The following is a 19,854-nucleotide window of genomic DNA, read 5'->3' as shown; positions in this document are numbered from 1 at the left end:
ACTTCAAAAGTGACCAAATTTTTAGGTGGGCCGATTTCTATGGACGTAAGTTTACGTATACGATCTAAAGGAACCATGGCCGGTGAGGAACTGTGTGAAATGTGACCAGGCCACCACATCTGGAATGAGCCTTTTGGTCCATTGAGCCTTTTCGATTTGTGCCTTCCATTCACCTTGTCATTCTTGGTACATCTGTCTTCTTACCTCAGACTTTATGTGGGGCAAGTAGCCGTTATCATTTGCATATAACAGCATTCTTTCTTTGGCTAGGAGGTGAATGGGGAGCGTACCTGATATGACCTGAAGGGCAATTGTCGAGGTAGTCCGGTACGCACTTGTTAGTCTCAAGAGGGGTTTTCTTTGCGATTTTTCTAGCATGTTTTTATACTTTGTCATTCTCAGAACTTCGTAACATAGGGGGGCACCATACAAAAGAGTAGAATGCACTACCTGAAGGTACATTCTTCTTTTATGACTGCTTGGTCCGCCGATATTTGGCATGATCTTTGATAATGCAGTAGTCCTTCCTTCTGCTTTCTGGACTATTTTACTCAGATGTTTGGTATATCTAAGACCTGTATCCAGGTGTATGCCTAAGTGTTTAGTACAATTTGTCGGCTCTATTCTTGTACTATTTACTATGAAAGTTAGATTGGGTCGTTTTCTTGGCCTTTTAAAATGACAATTTCTGTTTTATGTGTAGCCAATTCGAAATCTTGTTCCCTCAGTCATATACTTTCCTACAACTTTTATTCACTATGTCTTCTAAGTCCCAGTTCGTTTCAGTCTGAATCAGTAGCGCTAGATCATCTGCATACGCAATAGCTTTGACTTTACTTCCATAGGTAATTTCCAGAACCCCGTTATACAAAACATTCCATAATGTTGGTCCCAGTACGGATCCTTGCGGTACTCCTGCTGTAGTTTGCAGATCAGGACTCAAGGCTGACACTCTTGACTTTTCCAGAGCTTTGACGATGTGACCCCAATTGGCTGAATTAAATGCATTTTTCACATCGAACATCACGAGAACGGCCCATCTTTTCCTCGTCTCTTTGACCGTGTCAGTTATTGCCTTTACCGCATCTATTGTGGATCTGGATCTTCTAAATCCGTACTGTCTATCAGAGATACTTCTGTTTCTTTGCAGATCCTCCTCCAGACGATTCTTTATTAGATATTCATAGAATTTTCCCAGGCAATCCAAGGCTCCACAGAGTGGGGCCATCCAAAAGTCTCACATGCCAATTGCTCCTTCTAGATCTTAGAAGATACTCCCTGGTAGTCAGTATGCTCACCGGCCACTGTAGACTCCGACGGCACCTTTATCTGCTTGGACTGGCGGATGCCTCACGGTGCCGTCTATGTAATGAGGAGGAGGAAACTTCCTCACATGTCCTCTCGGAATGCCCGATCAGAGGTGGCAGATCCTGGGATCGGCATCTAGGCAGCCGAGCCAGGTGAGTGAGTTGCCTCTTAAGAGACTTGTGGCTTTATGTGAGACCATAAGGTTTCTGGGGGATTAGACGTTCGGGGTGGCATCGACAGATTTGCAGACACTGCTGATTCTGACAGACATGGGAGCCCGGTGCAGCCTGGGCCACAGAAACGCCGAATACCAGGTTCTTATTGACCTGGTCCGTAAGATAGGGGTGATACAATGGACTAGTGATGTTGATTATATGTAGTTACTTCGAGTATTCGTTACAAATCGTTACTTTTGTATAAAGTAATCATTTACAGTATTCGTTACTTTGATTACTATGATTACTTTTGTTACTTTTGTATTTGAGTACCGGTAATCATATCGAGAATCGTATTTCTCAGTAGGTAGGTATTTTGCATAGGTATAGATATAGATCTAGATAAAAATATCGGGTTCTCGCATTCGATCTTTGTTAGTGACCTACATTACATATTTTACGTATACCATTATACCTCCCTCTGTTTCATCTTATATCTTCTCCTCACCCTCACACCCTTAAAACGCTTCAAACCGATAATGATATTCGACAACACTCGTAAAATACCGGCCCCGTCCGTTACTCGCTGGGATACGATTGGTAGAAAGTAATCATGTGTACAGGTTGTAGATACAATAGTCGTTACTCGCTCACTCGCTCTGATACGATTTGTACGAAGTAACGAAGTAATCAGAGTAAACAAAGTAGATACAATAGTCGTTACTCGCTCTGATACGATTGGTACTAAGTAACGAAATAATCGGAGCAATCAAAGTAATCAAATTAGATACAATAGTCGTTACTCGCTCTGATACGATTGGTACGAAGTAATCAAAGTAGATACAATAGTCGTTACTCGCTCTGATACGATTGGTACGAAGTAATCAGAGGAATCAAAGTAACGATTTGCTAATCGTATACTAATCGTTGCTTTCGGTATTCCTAAGTAACGAGTACTTTGTAACGAATAGTTACTTTTTCAACATTACTACAATGGACCCGCCGTAGGAGATCTAAGTGTCTGAAGGGCTCACAAGTGGGCCCTGTCCCGATGTACCATACCATGCTGTTGAAACGTGGACCATTAAAACATCAACCGTACATAAATTCGAGGCCTTTGAAATGTGGATTTACCTGGAAATCCTCAAGATTTCATGGACATCGCATACCTCAAATGAAGAAGCATATAATAGGAAACGAACGAGAACTTTTTAACACAGCTAAAGTTAGAAAAACATCATACTTACCTAGGCAAAGAGAGGACTACGAAAGAAAAGACTATGTGGCTAAGAAACATTCGATAATGGACAGGGCTAAATTTTAAACAGCTAATAAGAACATCTGAAGACAGAGAAGAGTTTGCAATTGTAGTGAGAATTGAGGCCGAAAGATTGCCGAAAAGAGCCTTAGATAGTAAAATGAAGGGCGAAGACCAACAGGAAGCCCATGGAAAATATGGAGGATAAAGTGGTAAAATTTGTTAGACGTGAACTTAAAGAAGGCCGGGGGATCGGCAAGGTTGATCGAGACAAAGGCTCGATTTAGGCTCTAGTGCCATTGGAGAGAGGAAAAGAGAGAGAGCGAGAGATAGAGAGAGAGAGAGAGCGCGCGAAAGAGAGGGAGAAAGAGAGAGGGAGCGAGGCAAAACTTTAGACAAAAACATTCAAAACGAAAATAGAATGAAAGATAGTAATAGAATGGCACAAATAGACAAATCGTAAATAGGACAAAAGGCATTGAACAATAAAAAGAGGCTGGTGTAACTGATCATGCACTTGAATATTAGGCAGAATCAAAAGAAGCTTTTAGAAAAAACACAACAAAGAGAGAATGTATATTCATAGAGTCACAAATTCTTTGAAATATTTATATTTTTTAAATTCATGTTGTTTACTGTAGTAAGACTTATTGTATGTGACAATTTTGCATTTAAGTTTATATTTAGAGTATAGTTTTTATACATTTAAATATATATAAAAATGGCTCTATTGTTGTAAAAAAGTAATTGCTATCTTTAGAAGACAGCAGTAAAAAAATGGAAACAAAAAAGAAAAAAGTTTCATTCCTTTAGTTATATTAGTAAGGAAAAAGGATAGAACAATCAAAAAACACACACAAAGCTAGAAAATTAATAAAGGTGTTAAACCCCAGTGATACAAAAAGCATTTTACCAGACTAGATACATCATTATCTTCAGTAAGATTTTCCACATGACACTTGCGTTTCTGCAAACCATACAGGCACAAGATACAAAAAAGGTGATAATTTAAAATTAGAATTTGATGGAGGTGAGTGATTACAACTGTAATGAAGGGTGAAACATATGACACATATTTTTAAGTTGGTAAAAAAACTTGTTTTAATTTCACCTGAAGTGTAATTTACATAAAACGCACTATTTTGGATATTATTTCAGTTAATATGGTATTTTTTAAATATACTATGTAATTGGTAAGGTTTTAAACTACATTTAACATATTTTGATTAAATTGTAAAAGTGGGTATTCGAGATAACGATAAAGTAGTTGGACAATATATCGTCGCCATAGTACTATAACTTGATAACTCCAAAATTGACGTTTTTGACATAACTAGTTTACAAGATGTATTTTATTTGCCTCCATATTGTGTAAAAACTTGATAGCTCGCTCCAAACGGGTTAAGTATTTGTTTACGATTGACGAAAGTTAATAAAACTCAAATGCCCCTAATATTCAGTGCTAAAACTTGACAAGATAAGTTATCAAGTTATGTATTGTTTAATCGAAATAATCGTGAATACGACATACACTGAATGCTACATCTAGCTCTAGTTATCTAGTTGTAGCACGTGTTTTTCAGAAACCATTGAGCTTACCACGTAATTGCTATCTGTTTATTCGGTACATGTTAATGCAAAAATTCTAGAATTTTTAGCAGATCTCGCAACCCCCATGGCAGAGGGCTAATTTTCACCAAAATAATGCTTAAAATATTAGTTTTGTGAAAAAGTTCACTTAGATGCAACTTGGCATGACATGCGACATTACCAAATGTTAACATTATAGTAGTGCTAAAAGTTGATAACTTTAATTTTTCATGTTATTTTTCATATTGAAAAACAAATTTGCACCGTATTCCTAAATAGATCAGTGGATAAAAAGTTAAGGAACAGTATTTTAGAGCTGCAGAGTGAATTCCGTATTTACCAACATCATGGTAGCAGCACAAATATCTTTAAAATCTTTGAACCCGTTTATCTCGGAACTATTAATTTCGAGTTATCAAGTTTTAGTATTAAGGCGACGATATGGGTATCCAAGTATCAACAATAATGGAGAAAGAATCATTAACATGTGCAAAAATAGACTCTTTTAACACAAAAGAATTCACCAGTATACATAGGAAAGACATACCTTTAATTAATATCAATCATCAACAAGACAAAAAATGTCAGAAATGGGAAAGAATGTGTTAAAAGGGGAGTCAATTGAGGAGCATATCACAAAGTAGTGCTATGTGAATTTATTTACCCAGTATTGCAGTGAAATCAGGGAAGACAAAATAACCTACAAAACGAAGGCCAAGAAATGGAGAAGTCTTTCCTTGTATTATCAATCTTAGCATTTTATATCGCTGTCCCCTCATTACATGTCCCAAATATTATAACTTTCTTATTTTTATCATGTTCATTATTTCGTATTCTTTGCCCATTTCTCGCAATAATTCTGTGTTCATTTTCTTCTGTGTCCATGCTATTCTAAGCATCCTTCTGTAACACCACATTACGTCTTTCTGTAACAATGTAGCTTATTTGTGTGTTCTTGCTTCAGTATACAACTTTCAAGTTCAATATTGTAGTATCCAAAACACGTAACATCCCAGAGCTCTACTTAGTACTATTAGTTCTAATCTAAGGTCATCACTGCTGAGAATTTCTTGCTATTTCTATCCTGGCTTTTATTTCTGTTGTTTGATCACTCTTTTCTGAAATCCAAGCTCCCAGGTATAGTTCTGCAAGCAAACTAAGAGAGCCATTAATATTTAGCTCAGCGGGGTACTATTGATGGAAATGTGAACTTAAATAAACAATGGATCATTCCATAAAACAGGTAGACTCCTTGTTGACAGAATTGAGCTGAATGTTATACTCTCTTAGTTTGCTTGCAGAACTTTATTTGTATTTTTCTACCCTTCCTATCGGTACATCTCCTGAATGTATGTTTGTTTGGATATTGATTTTCTTTGTTCTTCTTTTGTCCACTGCTATGTAAGTTTGGACATAGGCCTTCCCCAAATCTTTCCATTTCCGTCTGTCATTGGCTGAGATTTTCCAGTGAGTTCCTGCAGATTTTACAATATCGTCCTTCCATCGCATCTGAGGTCTTCTTCTTCCTCTTCTCCCTGTCCACGGTCTCCAGTTTTGTATTTCAGCATTCCATCTTCTATCTTCCTGTCTCGCATTGTGGCCCGCAAATCTCCACTTTAACCCTGTAATATGTTGTGTGACATTTTTTACTTTTGTTTCTCTCTTATTTCTTTGTTACTATCATATATTTAATCTTTTTTATATTCATTTTTAGTCCATATAAGCAGAACTTGTCATAACCACGGTGTCATCTGCATATCTTATGTTTTTAATTCTTTTATTATTCTTTCAGATAGTAATATTTCTTCAAAATGGATTCACTATATACGTTGAATAGTAATGGAAATAATACATCACTGCCTAACTGCTCTCCTGATTTCAATTCCTGAACTGAGTTCGCTTTCTATTACAATTTGTGCTTTTTGATTCCAGTACAGGTTTGTTGTTATTCGTAAGTCTCTTTTGTCTAACTTTTATGCCTTTAGAATTTGAACTAGATTTTAATGTCTTCTTTGTCAAATGCTTTTTCAAAATCAATGTAACAAACATACAAATCCACATTCATATCCATGCAACTTTGAGCTACCACATTAAAAGCAAATAACGCCTCTCTGGTTCCTAGTCCGTTTCTGAACCCACACTGACTTTCATCTATTTCTTCTTCCCGTTTTTATATCTACGACCATGTATTCTTTTCAAGAAACATTTGAGAGCATGACATTAATGATATTGCTCTGTATTCACTGCAGTCTTTACAGTTTGTATTTTTAGGGATAGCACAAAAGGTGAAGAGTAACCATTGTTTTGCTATATGTCTTGTTTTGTATATTGCGTTAAACAAGTCTACTAGAAAAAATAGTCCAAGAGGCAGCGCTGAAAGATCTCTTTGAATTTACTAAAGCTAGATTTTTCACAGTTGATTACTGTGAGTGTGTAGAGAAACATACTGCGGTCGGTCAAGCGAAACGTAGAACAGGGGTTACTGAGAGGGGATCAAAGTTGCTTTCCTATGAAGGTAATTAAATCCATTTACTAAGGCTGAAAATCAGTACACACATTCTAAAATAAATATAAATAAAAGTTATTATAGTCGGAAGCCATGTCTAAGAAAGGATTGGAAGACGGAGACTGGGAAGATCGAAAAAATGGAAGTCCTGGCTGACGGAAGGGAAACGGCATTAGCTGTAGACAACCCTTTATATATATATATATATATATATATATATATTATAGTCGGTCAGCTGTATGATGGGACAGAGCCGGTCGGTCGGCCCCAGTGAATGTACAGGGTTATTCACTATATTTTGACCCCATTGTAAACTGCTTTATTTACAGAATTAGAAAAAAATGTGAAATACAAAAGTTATTCGATTTTTAAATTATGATTTTTTGACATATATATCGTACTAGTGACGTCATCCATTTGGGCGTGATGACGTAATCGACTGTTTTTTTAAATGGGAATAGGAGTCGAGTGCTAGCTCATTTGAAAGGTTATTCAATTCCCTATTCAGTAACATAAACATTAACATGATTAATTATACAGGGTGTCCAAAGACATTTTTTTTAATTAAATTAATTGTTTAATTAATAATTCAAAATTTTTTTGGACACCCTGTATAAATAATGATCCCAATGTTTATAGTACTGTATAGAGAATTGAATAACCTTTCAAATGAGCTAGCACACGACCCCTATTCTCACTTAAAAAAATAGTCGATTACGTCATCACGCCCAGATGGATGACGTCACTAGTACGATATATGTACAGTGTGTCTGCGTAACTTGGAACCATATGGGAAACTTTTTTAATATCAATTTTACGAAAAAAAGTTATTCTTCATAAAGTGCTCTGCATAGTCTAAAACCTAAGATGCAATCACCAGGTATCAAATTTTATCAATAATATACGAGGTATGTGCAAAAATTTGAATTTCGCTTAAGAGTAAAGTGCCTTTATATTTCACATTATCGAAAATTGTCATTTAGAAAAGTTGTTTGTAATTAAAAAATATGTTATAATATGTATTTACACTCTTCTAATTAAATTTTTTTTTGAAAATTTTCCTCAAATTACGGATACTCAACATTAATGTTATTTAAGATAACTCCGTTAATATTAATTTTGCGAAAAAAAGTTATTCTTTATAAAAATGTCTGAATAGTCAAAAAACTAAGAAGTCATAATCATAAGATATCATTTTTTTTTAATTCTATACGAGGTGTGTCAAAAATATGAATTTCGCTCAAAAGGAAAATACCTTTATAGTTCACAATATTTCAACTAGAAGGACACCATTGCATATTGAAACATAGTTTTTAATTCTGAACAACTTTTGTAATAACAAATTTCAATATTGCAAAAAATAAAGGTACTTTACTCTTCAGCGAAATTCATATTTTTTGACATACCTCGTATAAAATTGACAAAATTTAATATCTTATAATTTTATCTTGGTAACTAGGCTATGCAAAACTTTTTATAAAGAATAACTTTTTTTCGTAAAATTAATAATAACGGAGCTATCATAAATAAAATTGATGTTGGGTGTCCGTGATTTAAGGAAAATTTTCAAAAATAAAATTTTCAATTAGTAGAGTGCAAATGCAGATTATAACATATTTTTTAATTACAAACAACTTTTCTAAATGACAATTTTCGATAATGTGAAATATAAAGGCACTTTACTCTTGAGCGAAATTCATATTTTTTGACATACCTCGTATACCGTTGATAAAATTTGACATCTGATGATTGCGTCTTCGGTTTTAGACTATGCAGAGCATTTTATAAAGAATAACTTTTTTTTCGTAAAATTGTAATTAAAAAAGTTTCCCATATGGTTCCAAGTTACGCAGACACACTGTGTATGTCAAAAAATCATAATTAAAAAATCGAATACTTTTTGTATTTTACATTTTTTTCTAATTCTGTAAATAAAGCAGTTTACAAGGGGGTCAAAATATAGTGAATACCCCTGTACATTCATTGAGGCCGACCGACCGGCTCTGTCCCGTCATACAGCTGACTGACTATAATAACTTTTATTTATATTCAATTTAGAATGTGTGTACTGATTTTCAGCCTCAGTAAATGGATTTAATTACCTTTGTAGGAAAGCAACTTTGATACCCTCTCAGTAACCCCTGTTCTACGTTTCACTTGACTGACCGCAGTATGTTTCTTTACACAACCACAGTAATCAACTGTGAAAAATCTAGCTTTAGTAAATTCAAAGAGATTTTTCAGCGCTGCGTCTTCGTCTATTAGGTTTCATCATGTAAAAATTTCAAGATTTATACTGGGATATGATCTGGACCTACTGCTTTGCCAATTTTGTTGTTTTTTAATGACATTTTAATTTCCTCTTTTAATAAATCCCAAACCCTCACAGACAAAAATTACATTGGGCTCTTCGTTCTTAAAATTAATAATACATAAGCGAAAAAATTACCTAGCCTAAACAACGAAGGTTTATTAAAATCTGGACTGTCACGTTAGACGTTGATATCGATCTAATATACATTATTTCCAATAATTATTCTTTTATTACAACATTTATCAATTCTGTTAACTTAAAACTAAACAAGACAATATCTAACACGAATGATAACTTACCCTTCTAGGGGGTGGCACGGGGTTATGGATCATTCCAGAAACATCGACATCCGAAACCATCGACGATATACTCTCAGTTGATCTACCGTTGGAAAGTCTACTGGAAGATGGATTGGGCGCAGGAGGAGGAGGGTTCTGAGGCCTTCGTACGCCGAATTTATCCGAATTCTTATCTGGCATGCCTAGTTTGTGTACTGGAATAAAAAATAATGTTACCCTAACATTGCTACGCTACTGACGCTCACGGCGTCCCCGTCCGTCTGACGCCATCAACGCTGTCTACCGTCGATGATTCGAGAAGCAAATCCAGTGGCAGCTCGTGGCTTTAGGGACAGGGTCGGCAAGGTTTTTGTCTCCTCAGATAGGTATACCATCTAATTAAAAGGCTTCAATCATCATAGAAGATTTTTGGTTTTTGTTTTTTTTATTTTTTTTGTTTTTTTTTTGTTCTTCACATAGATTTAGAACCTAAACATGTTTATAAACTAACTTTAGTCTATATTGTTTGGACGTAGCAAAATGGGTTATAACATCATCGTAAAATTTATTAATGCGTTGGAGAGATTTTAATAGTTTTTTTCTATTGACATTTGAGAAAAGCTTGACATTCTCTTTTGTTTCATGGTGTTTCGACAATACGTTTTGACAATTTAGAGACAAGAGAAATCCCGTTCATTTAAGGCAAAAGTTGGTAGCAATGAGAGAATTCATGATAATAATTTATTAATTTCGGGAACAGTTTGTTGCAATGAATTGCAGTATATAAAATTATACATATTTTGTAACTTCATCCCATCTTCCGAAAATATTTGGATCAGCATATAAAACTTTTAACTAATTTCCTTAGTTGTTTATTTGATTAAAGAATGATGCATAGTTTTAATACACTTGTCTAATAGATATTTTAAAAATTCTTTGGCGTAACTTTTAAATTTTTGCAAATCTTCAATGCAAATCTTCAAAATTTGAAAAAAAATGAGTATCTATTTGCACAAGTAATAATAGTATCAAAAATTTCAAAATATACTTGTTTTTCGAGATCTGTGTCATACTTTTGTATTTTTTGGGGGTGTTCGGAAATATCAAGCGAATCCAAAACGTCATTGCGTATATATTGAAAATTACTATCTCTGATATTTTTCACCAGCTTTGTTATTCTATTTTTGGAATAAATAATGTCAGTTGACTGATTTTGAACAACATTGAATATCAGATCAGTTTGGGTAAACACTTTCTTAAAAATATGTAAAAAAATATTCAACGAATAATCATTTAGTAAAGTTTTCAAACCGATTGCTTCACGGATCGAGATATCATCACTTGCAAAATTGTCGCCTTTATTAATAAAATAAGATTAAAAACTTCCAAAAGCTGTTTACGAAAATCTGCTACAATGAAAACTAACCTAGATTTAAAATTCCAAAAGCTACTTTATTTCATAATTAATTTCATCCCGAACGCACTATTAGCAGGGTACGTGGCTTGGTACGTGGCTTGCCTGCTGCTGGTGTCTGCCCATCACCGATCGGCAGATTGGTATCTGCCGAACTCTGCCATTCAAATACGGGTGAAATTGTGGTGAAATGTATAATTGGTTGCCTATCGGCTAATATTCCACAGCGCTTCTTACAAGTAAATCGTAAATCTAGGGACGGCTTGCCGTCCCTGTCGAAGCAGATCTTATAAATAAAGCCGGACTCAAACGACTCGTGTACTTGGCCAATAATCGTCACTTGCCATGTCGTGTGAGTGGGTTACTCGTACAATTATTTGTCACTCGTTGGTGTTCCATTTCTTGTCGGTAAAAATGACCCGAGTCAAAGGGGTCACGATTATTCGTACACTTCCCACGTATAGGGTGGCCGGAAAGTCCCTTTACATTAATGAATTATTTTTTATGCAACAGAGGGGAAAAATAATAACACAATTTTGTTTGTAAGTTATTTGTTACTTATTAATTTATCTAAAATATCGGGTGCATACATTCATAGTCGCAACACAACTTAATACGACGCCATGTTCTTATGTTCATCCATCTAAGCACATTCGGAGTTACTGACGTAAAAGCTTAGCGAACTCCGTTTCGCAAGTTCTCATTTGAAACATATCTGTGTTTTTTAATCTCCTCTTTAATGAAACCCCACAGTATATTATCCGGCGTTGTCAAATCTGGACTTTTTGGGGGCCAAGGAATTGGAGAGCCTCGCCCAATCCATCGGTCCGGTAAAATTGCATTTATGCGATTGCAACAGCGAGACCGTGAGGCGCCATCTTGTTGAAAATAAATAAGGCCTTCACTTACTATATCATTTCGCATGTGATCTTGCATTGTCAACCGTGCAATATCAAACTCTGCAGAGCGATTCCGCGTCGTCTTCATCGGTGAACGTTTAATGGAATCCTCAATACCAGCACATGTTTTCGAGTGCTTGGTCTTCCACTTCTTGGTGCATCGAGCGAGACAGTTCACAATGGAAAAGCCCTCCCTTGATAGCAAAGTTGGTCTGGATGGTGATGGTTTTTCAAAACGAACAACAAAATCATTCATACTGTCAGGCATTGTTTTATTGTTATGACGACGTTCGTGTATCCACACTGCAGCGACCAAACGCTCTTCAATAATTGTATACTCACTTGTGTCCGCCATTTCGTTTCAATCGCAACTATTGTTGTCAGTCTGCGTGACCAGACAGATGCCCTTGACGACGCGTGTGCGCCGGAACGCCAACAAACTTTGGCGCGTTGTTGAAACATTATTATTTTTAGTGTAAAGGGACTTTCCGGCCACCCTATACATACTTGTCTATACTTGCAAAGTCGCTCAAACGAAATGTATAAATAATTGGCATTTACTGCGACTATTCATTTAGACCAGTGCATTTAGCACTAAAAACAGCGAAATAAATCGATTTTTAAATACACCACGTAGAGACTTGCTACTTTTTGCATTGTGTTCACGATGATGTCAGGAAAAAAGTCTACAATAGAAAAATGGGTGTAAATGCCTAATTAATAATTGCTTTTTAAAGTGCATAACCTGCATCCAGAAGTGCATAAACATGTCAAAATAAGCATATTAAGACCCAACTTTTGTTACTCGGGGGGTTTTTGGGGTCACTGAACATGACTACGCCGTCAGAACCTACCCCCGGAATACCTGGTGTCTAGGATCACTGCTAAGCCACGTCATCTGGATGTTCAAGGGCTATAGGCCCTAAATTGATGCAATCAGTTTACTTGGAGGTGTGTGGAGTCGCTAAACACGAATATGCCATCAGAACCGACCCCCGGAGCCCCTGGTGCCCAGTGTCACTGCCGTAGCACGTCATCTTCTAGAGTTTCGAAGGTTTTCGGCACTGCATGCAAATGCGAGGCGGATTTTGGGGTCGCTGAATACTAATACGCCATCAGAACCGACCCCGACCACCTGGTACACAATGCTAAGGAATCTTATTTTCTGGAGTTTGGAGGTTTTTTGGGTATCAGGTGCAACGGGGGTCGGTTCTGATGGCGTATTAGTATTCAGCGACCCCAAAAACTTCCGAGTAATCTGTTTGCATAAATTGAGTGCCGAAAAGCCCCTAAACTATAGAGGACGTGCCTAAGCAGTGAACCTGGACACCAGGTGCCCAGATGGTCGATTCTGATGGCGTATTCGTCCTCAGCGACCCCGAAAACCCCCCGAGTAACAAAATCTGGCCTTAATACACTTATTTTGACATGTTTATGCACTTTTGGATGCATATTATGCACTTTAAAATGCAACTATGCATTTCCAGACATGTTTCTACTGTTGACTTTTTTCCTACTGTCATCCTGAACACAATAAAAAAATGTAACTTTCTACGTGCTGTATTTAAAAATCGATTTGTTTTTTCCTAAATGTCCTGGTCTATTTATTAGTAATCACACCACTGATTCATTTGTCAAGGTCGTTGAGCCAAATGTTTACGCTCGCATACTTGTAAATTCTACATGCCCTGTGAGCGCCCTGCTTGCCATCGCAATCGCAAACTCTTATACTTGCCAAGTAGGCGAATAATTCTGTACTTGCGAAGTACATGAGTCGTTTGAGTCCGGCTTAAGAATTCACACAATCGCAATCGGATGCATGGCTGGGATTATTAATTTGAAAAGTTTCTTACGCCTAGGGATCACTTAACGTATCGGACTGATCGAATTCTTTTAAAAACAATGAATAAAATTTAGTCTATATTATCTCACATATTTTATTTTTATTTTACAGAAACAAATATCATCAACTCTGATTAAATTAAATATTTAGAAAATTCTATAATGTGACCATAAATGTGTGGGTCGGCATTGCCGACCCTGACCGGCCGCCACTGGCAAATACGCATGTGTATAACATCGAGTTTTTGGTCATCATCATCATTCCTCAATCTCTTGCAACCACTGTTGGATATAGGTCTCCTCCATAGTCTTCCATTGTTCTCTATCTTGTGCCTTCTTTATCCAATTTCCCACTGTTTTTCTCAAGTCATCCATCCATCTTTTTGGTGGTCTACCTATTATCATTTAAACGTGCTACATGTCCAGCCCTTAGACACGGAAAGCGAGAGGACGGGTAACACTCATTTTAATACACATTTAAAAAGTGAAGCGAGTTTTGAGTTTGTTTGCCACCAAAAACATGGCGGTCACATCAAATATAACAATGGGTTGCCAGTGGTGAGTGTTCGTTGAGGGTTAAAATGACATAAAAAATAAAGTAAATCCTCATCTAAAATTCGCAATAAAAACATATCTACGTATTGAAACACATGTACGTAACATGAGCAACTCAATAAAACATTTACCGTACACAAATTCTTCATTTTAAATACATTTCATTTTTTCATTTTAAATATTCAATCCATAACAATACCCCAAAGATACGTCGCTGATCAAAATCTATGGTGGCGGTTCGGCTTCACTTTTGGTCATAGGATTACTCGTCCTCTCTCTTTCCTTGTCTAAGGTCCAGCGACCCAAAAAACCTATAATACCACCATCAAATCGCGGCGAGCAAAAAGTGCCCACGGGACCCCCTAGGTTGCAACTAGACTAGTAGGATGAAGATGTGGTTTGATATCATTGTAGAATAGATTTTTTGTTTACGAGAAAAAATTTACTTTTGTTTGGCTCTATTAAATATTTCAGCACCCACTTACCATTGGGTATCACAGATCTACCGGAACTGCTATCACTGCTTGGTGATCGCTTGTGGGTATGACTTAGGGTGTGGTAGCCAGCAGCGATGGGATCAGAAGGAGTCCTACTGTGGCTACTTGGTAGCGTTCCGTACTGAATAGAACAGTTAGGAGGAGGCAGAGGTGCTGTACGTTTCTTCAAGTGGGCCATAGCTGTTAAAAATCATCAAATTTAGAAACCAACAATGTCAACGTATATTTTACTAACATTACAGTGATGCATGCTATTTAAATTTTTGTTTTTTAATGACTAATATGTACTACAATCACATTACTGATGCACTAGAAATAAACAAACCAACACACGTTGAGTGCTGCGAAGAGCACTCCCAAATCATAATTTACAATGTATCTTCTTCTTCTTAACGTGCCCTATCAAGTCCCCATGACGTTGGCGATTAACATGGCGAAACTGTCTCTGTCTCGAGCTATTCTAAATAGGTGTTCTGCTTTCTTTATTCCCGTCCACTCCCGGATATTCTTCAACCAAGGGGCCTGCTTTCTACCAATTCCTTTGCGTCCTTCGATTTTACTCATCATAATAAGTTGAAGAATATTATACCGGTCTCCCCTTACTACGTGTCCAAAATAGGCCATCTTTCTATATTTGATGTTATCAAGCAGCTCGCGGGCAGCATTTGCTCTCTTAAGGACTGCCACATTTGTCAGCATAGCCGTCCATGGTATTTTCAGTATACGTCTGTGCAGCCACATTTCAAAGGCCTCCAAATGATTAATGGTGGATATTTTTAATGTCCATGCTTTGACACCATACAAGAGAACTGACCAAATGTAACATTTAATCAAGCGCTTTCGAAGTTGAAGTTGCAAGTTATCATTACAGAAGAATGACCTCATTTTTAAAAATGTCGTGCGGGCTATCTCGATTCTACATTTTATCTCTTTATCTGGATCTAGTTGTTCAGTAATATGGCAACCAAGATATTTAATACTGGGTACTCTTTGAATTATATGACCATCAGCATATAACCGTGAATTTTGATGGGCCAAACGGCTAAATACCATGTATTTTGCTTTTGAACAGTTTATGTTTAGGCCAAACTCTCTTCCCCCTGTGTCAATGGCATTTAAACGGTGTTGTAATCCATTCATATCATCACTTAAAATAACTATCGTCTGCATATCTGATTGTATTTATCAGAATTCCATTAACTTTCACACCCCATTCCAAATTATGCAGCGTTTCCTTAAATATTCTATCTGAATATAAATTGAAAAACAGTGGGGACAGTATACAACCCTGTCTGACACCTCTTTGTATTTTGCATATTTCTGTTGATTTTCCATTTATGCAAGCTGTCGCTGTTTGACGCCAGTATAATTTTTCTATGATTCGTACATCTTGACTATCAACTCCTTTATCCTTTAATATTTTAATTAATTTGTGATGTTGTACTAGATCAAAGGCCTTCTCATAGTCAATAAATACAGCAAAGAGATCTTTCCTTTGATCTCGGCATTTCTGCAATAATACATTTAGTGCAAAGAGTGCGTCCCGGGTTCCCAGTCCATTTCTGAAGCCAAATTGTGTTTCATCCTGGTCCTCTTCACATTTATCTCTGATTCTACTGTGGATGATACGTAGAAAGATTTTCAAAGTGTGGCTCATGTATAGAGTGTGACTCATGTGTGTTTTCAAAGTGTGGCTCGTGTGGCTCATGTATAGACATTGTAAATCCTAAATCATGATTTACAAGGTTTATACATAGTAAATCTTGATTCGGGAGTGCTCCTCGTAACATTCAACGTGTCTCGGTTTGTTTCTTTCTAGTGCATCTTTATTGTAATTTTAGTATAGAGCCATGAATTTAAAAGGGGATAAAAAATAAAGGGGACATTCACGACTATAAGAACTATAGAGGAATAAAGATATTGTCGCAGACAATGAAAATTTGGGAGAGAATTGTAGAGCGAAAATTAAAGAGGGAAACATCGATAGGAGACTCTGCTAGGAAGAGGAGGACAACGGATGTCTTGTTTGCTCTGAGGAAGTTGACAGATAAATACGAAGAAAAAAGCATTTTGTACTTATATATCTTGAGAAGGTGTACGACACAGGTCCTAGACAAGAGCTATGGGGATATATGAGAAAGAAATGGGTTCTTGAGAAGTATGTAAGGTTCGTGAAGAATATGTATGACGGTTGGTTTCTTCTTGTTCTTCTTCTTCTACGGCACTACAGCCCAAATTGAGCCTTGGCCTCCTTTATTTTTTGCCTCGACCCTTGTTTGTCTGTGGCTGCTCATCTCCATACACAGACTCCTAAAAGGGTTTGTACGTCGCTGTTTACTGTGTCTTCGCAGCGCTTTCTTGGCTTTCCAACCGGTCTCTTTCCCTGCATTCTAGCGTTCAGTGCTCTTTTTGGTAGCTTATCCTCTCCCATTATCACATGTCCGGCCCATTGCAATCTTTGTATTCTAATGAAGTCTGACAGGGGTGTTTCCTTATAAAGTTGATAAAGCTCGTTGTTGTATCGACTTCTGAAAATTCCGTTTTCCTCACAGGTCCTAGTATTCTCCTCAGTACTTTCCTTTCGAATGTGTCGAGTTTGTTTTTGGATGTTTCTTTCAGGACCCATTCTTCACTGCCATTGGTCGAATTAAGGTTTTATAGATTCTCATCTTTGTATTTCGGTGGACACTTTTAGACTGAAATATATGGGAGATGGCAAAATAAGCTCTGTTTGCCTTCGTTATTCTCTTCCGTATTTCTTCATCTTCTGATCCATCGGCATATATTTCTACTCCTAGGTAGGTAAACTTTCCAACCGTTTCAATGTCATCTTCATGTATAATGTTTTGTGGGTCTATATTTCTTCTCGTCTGTATCATTTTTTTTTTCTGTGTTAATTTCCAGACCTATCCTTTTCGTTTGCGTTTTTAACTCTGCGTATGTTTCCTGTGCTCCTGTTGTTCTACTCATAATATTAATATCATCGGCATAAGCGGCCAGTTGAACCGTTCGGTTGGTCAGTAGGTTTCCTCGTGCAGTTTGCATTTGCCTAACTGCATACTCCAGTGCCAGGTTAAACAATGTTGGGGCCAGCCCATCTCCCTGCTTCAGTTCCTGCGAAATTTTGAAAAAGTCTGTCCGGTGGTTTGGTATTCTTACACATGCCTGAGTTTCATCCATTGTGGCTTTAATGAGTCTAATTAGCTTGTGGGTATTGCCAATTCAGCCAATATATTATAGTATAGTTGGTTCCTTTGACTGAGTCGTATGCCTGTTTGAAGTCTACAAACACGTTATGAACATCAATGTCGTGTTTCCATTATTTGCTCAAGATCTACTTGGCAGCTCATTACAACAGAAGCGGCTATAGATTCAGACTGTTAGATTAATAAATTTTTAGCTATCTGAACTATGGCTTTTTGATGTTTTAGTTAAGTAATTATTCAAAAAAAGAAACGAACGCTAATGTAAATGGGATCATATTATAATTAATACCTCCGCCGCCATATTCAATGGCGATAATGTTAGAAAAGTTTGAATTGACCCAAATAGTGTGAGCAATCCTTAGATTTTATGGAAAACTCTCAAACAGCATTTATTATTACCAATTTCCAACGTTCTGATATAATTAGTTTCATTTTTCGTTGTCATCTGTCAAAAATATGACTTCATCAATATTTTTGTTAAATCAAAATGTATGGCAGGTAATACATTACACAGGTTTACAAAAAAAAAATAAATTGTGGACTATTTGATGAAACCGTATGACTAGGGGGTTTTTGGGGTCGCTGATCAGGAATCCGGGATCCGCTGATCTATATCACGTCAGGTAAAGGTCAAGGTCAAATCAAGACAAATCGACAATCGCTCTAAAAAAGTATATTAAGGGGTTACTGGGGTCGCTGATCACGAATCCGGTACCTTCTTTCACGTCTAGCTCAAGGTCATTTCAAGGTCAAATCAAGATAAATCGACACAATCGCTCTGAAAAAGTATATTAGGGGGTTTTTGGGGTCGCTGATCACAAAACTGGGGTCCGTGAGCTCTACGACGTCAGGTTAAGGTCATTTCAAGGTCAAATCAGTTTTGTGATCAGCGACCCCAAAAAACGCCTAATATACATTTTCAGAGCGATTGTGTCCATTCATCTTGATTCGACTTTGAAATGACCATGAGCTAGTGAGAGAGGTCAGCGGACCACGGATTCGTGATAAGCGACCCCCAAAAACCCCCTAATATACTTTTTCAGAGCGATTGTCGATTTATCTTGATTTGACCTTGAAATGACCTTTACCTGACGTGATTCAGATCAACGGACCCCGGATTCGTGATCAGCGACCCTAAAAACCGCCTAATATACTTTTTCAGAGCGATTGTGTAGATTTATTTTGATTTAACCTTGAAATGACCTTTAGCTAGACGTGATAGAGATCAACGGACCCCGGATTCGTGATCAGCGACCCCAAAAACCTCTTGTCATATGGTTTCGTCAAATAGTCCACAATTTATTTTATTTTTGTAAACCTGTGTTATTTGAAAATTCTTGTATCATTTATGTTGATAGATTTTTGGGCAAATCCCTAGCCCCATTTTAAAATATATACAAGACTTTTCAAATGAGGTATTACTTGCCATATGATTCCATTTAAAATAAATTAAAAAAATTGCGTCCGTCCGCCTTTTTTAATAATTCCGCATTCAGATATTATAAAAGCAGTATGTACAGTTTTATGGTTCAAAAAATAAATTAGGAGAACGGATTTTAGAAAGGCACTGCATAGGGGCGCATTTTCAGAGCAGACTCAGTCTATTGGCTATAAGTATATGTAAAGTAAAAACAACGATATTAAATAAACAGTATGCGAGACTAAGCATGCAAAAATTTATTAATTTCTAGTCAAGAATACAAAAATATCTAGTAATTCCCAAAAATATAGAATCTAAATAAAATTCTCAATGAAACAGTCAATTTTGTAAAATATTTATTTAAAAAGTAGTTTTCTGTAATAAGACTGAAAGAGAAAATATAGTAAAATTGTATTCTTGACAATTTAAAAAACTAGAAGGGCATGCATCACACTTAAAATTCTTAAAAGTTATATGTATGAAGCAACATAATTTGTTATATAATTAATTAAAAACTCAAGTACGAAAATACCATATCCTTCTTCTTACAATACCCTCTCCACTACTGAAATTGGCGACAATATTGTTAAATTTTTATCTTCGACAAACAAA

The 19,854-nt window shown here is 36.5% G+C and overlaps 1 protein-coding gene across 21 annotated transcripts in view; it reads right to left on the bottom strand.

Moving 5' to 3' along the window:
* The window catches only part of LOC114328741 (arfGAP with SH3 domain, ANK repeat and PH domain-containing protein), a 415,375-nt gene that overhangs the window by 30,028 nt on the left and 365,493 nt on the right, over window positions 1-19,854 (bottom strand). For 19 of the 21 annotated variants that reach the window (XM_050663451.1, XM_050663458.1, XM_050663453.1 and 16 more), the window contains exons 13-15: window positions 14,605-14,796; window positions 9,431-9,624; window positions 3,635-3,688 (exon numbers count right to left, since the gene is read on the bottom strand). In XM_050663451.1, coding sequence (XP_050519408.1) covers window positions 3,635-3,688; window positions 9,431-9,624; window positions 14,605-14,796 — 440 coding nt within the window. Of the gene's footprint in view, window positions 1-3,634; window positions 3,689-9,430; window positions 9,625-13,650; window positions 13,960-14,604; window positions 14,797-19,854 lie in introns of those variants that run through there. The other 2 variants (XM_050663470.1, XM_050663472.1) reach the window with 2 other exon arrangements.

The sequence above is a fragment of the Diabrotica virgifera genome, chromosome 10, assembly GCF_917563875.1.
Source record: "Diabrotica virgifera virgifera chromosome 10, PGI_DIABVI_V3a".
Classification (NCBI taxonomy): domain Eukaryota; kingdom Metazoa; phylum Arthropoda; class Insecta; order Coleoptera; family Chrysomelidae; genus Diabrotica; species Diabrotica virgifera.
This window is presented reverse-complemented; position numbering and strand designations above follow the sequence as displayed.